This window comes from Arachis duranensis, chromosome 7, assembly GCF_000817695.3.
Source record: "Arachis duranensis cultivar V14167 chromosome 7, aradu.V14167.gnm2.J7QH, whole genome shotgun sequence".
Classification (NCBI taxonomy): Eukaryota; Viridiplantae; Streptophyta; class Magnoliopsida; order Fabales; family Fabaceae; genus Arachis; species Arachis duranensis.
In genome coordinates, this window is record NC_029778.3 from 45,361,421 (window position 1) to 45,363,307 (window position 1,887).

The window sequence follows — 1,887 nt, forward strand, 5'->3', positions numbered from 1 at the left end:
TCATATTTTTTTTTGTTCTTCTTCTCTTCCTATTTTTTCACTTCTCTTCATTTTTTTTATTTCTCTTTTTTTTTATATATTTTTCCTTTGAAAAAAAGAGGAAAAAAAACAAAATAAAAAAAGAGAGAATATAATTTGTTTGAGTAAACCTTTACGAAAAGATCTTTTACTACTAAAATTTTGCCAAACATATTAAAATACTCTAATATTCTCTTATTTTTTACTGAAGGAGTTATTCATATAACACTCCCTATACGAAAATATACTCCAATACAAACGCTTTTAAGAATAAGAGTGATGCATGTAAGAGTTACAAACTTTAAAAGTTCCCCCCCTTCTTTGTGGCTTTCATAGCAATGCATGTAAGAGCCTATCTATGATAATTGCAATTTTATTTTACACTCAATAAAGGGTTTATTCTTCACTCTGCTTTCTGGTTAGATTTCTGTTTGAAATCAATACATAATAATAAAACCAAGAGAAACCTCCAGGACCCCTAAATTTTTTTAACTCTTTTGGGGTTGGAGGTCGAACTTTGTACAAATCCTTATTTGAAACTACAAAGGAACATCAGAAGGGTAGTCCTCTGGATGCTTCTTGACAATTTCTCTAAGTAATCTCTCTTGCTCCTCAAGGTTCGATGGTAGTCGGTCATAGACGTCGTTGAATAGGTCGCTGAGCGGAGGTTTTTGTGCTTTCTCTGCCACCTGGATAGCTTGCATCAACTGAGGGAAGAAACTTTAAGTAAAAAAAAAGTTGTCTAACTAGTTTGGTGTGTGTCTAAAGTGGAACTAGCAAAATTATAGATGCGAGTTCAAGAAGGTATTTTTGTAACTCCAATACGAATGGACAAAATAATAATCTTATCGTGGTCAAGGATTTGATTACTAGACGAATCACATTATACAAACCTTGGAGATCACGAAGGCCAAGAGTCCAACTCAGATTTGATTACTAGATGAATCACATTATATAAACCTTGGAGATCACGAAGGCCAAGAGTCCAACTCAAAGGCAAATGTAATGACTTACTTGAAAAGCGGAAAAGCCATATTCCTTGTACTTGAGTCAGATTAACATAATGTGATTCTTTCAATAATAAGGCCTTGATGACTTGATAAGATTACCATTCTTTTCCTTTTTATTGGAGTTACAAAAATATATTTTTGAGCTCGTACCATTATAATTACCTGCTTCCTCACGCTGCTTCTAAGCTCCGATTCATTGTGATCACTCCACCAACCATTCCTTTCAACCCATCTTTTGAATCTATTCACAGGATTTCTTTCCATCTTCCAATATTCAATCTCATCAATTGGCCGGTACTTGGTTGAATCATCTGATGTAGAGTGGTGTCCTACTCTATAAGTGAGAGCCTGGAAGTTATTTAGTATAGTATTTGTCATACACTTAACTGCTATGATATAAAACAAATGCAAAATTATCTTAGCATGCAAGGAGATCACCCCCACCTCGATTAGAACTGGTCTTTTTTCTTTGATCGCAATTTCACGAGCAGTATGAACTGCGCTATAAACAGCAAGAGCATCATTTCCATCTACTCTGATGCTCCAGATTCCATAAGCCTGTCCTTTCACTACTACTCCATCACCTATCCAAACAAGCATAAAATAAGCTTATAGGTGTTATAACTATTTGACTCAATGCAAATTCTTCAACAGGGAGAAGAATATATTGTATCTTGATGGATCTTGGGCCAATATATAATTTAGAATTAATTAATGCTGTAAAAATTTTAGAAAATTTTATTTTGGCCTAATATTATTTTTTGATTAAGGTTATCTTACTAACCTTATTTATTTATGGAATAAACATGTAATTAATATTGATGCAAAATAGTAATATGTCAAATTTTATAAACACCAT

The 1,887-nt window shown here is 33.1% G+C and overlaps 1 protein-coding gene across 1 annotated transcript in view; it reads right to left on the reverse strand.

Moving 5' to 3' along the window:
- Positions 1 to 375: 375 nt before the first annotated feature.
- LOC107458860 (2-oxoisovalerate dehydrogenase subunit alpha 2, mitochondrial) overlaps positions 376 to 1,887 on the reverse strand; it is a gene marked incomplete in the record, with an annotated part of 9,249 nt that continues 7,737 nt past the window's right edge. The window contains 3 exon segments of the mRNA XM_016077069.3: positions 376 to 725; positions 1,191 to 1,376; positions 1,473 to 1,612. Of these exon segments, the coding sequence (XP_015932555.1) occupies positions 558 to 725; positions 1,191 to 1,376; positions 1,473 to 1,612 (494 nt within the window).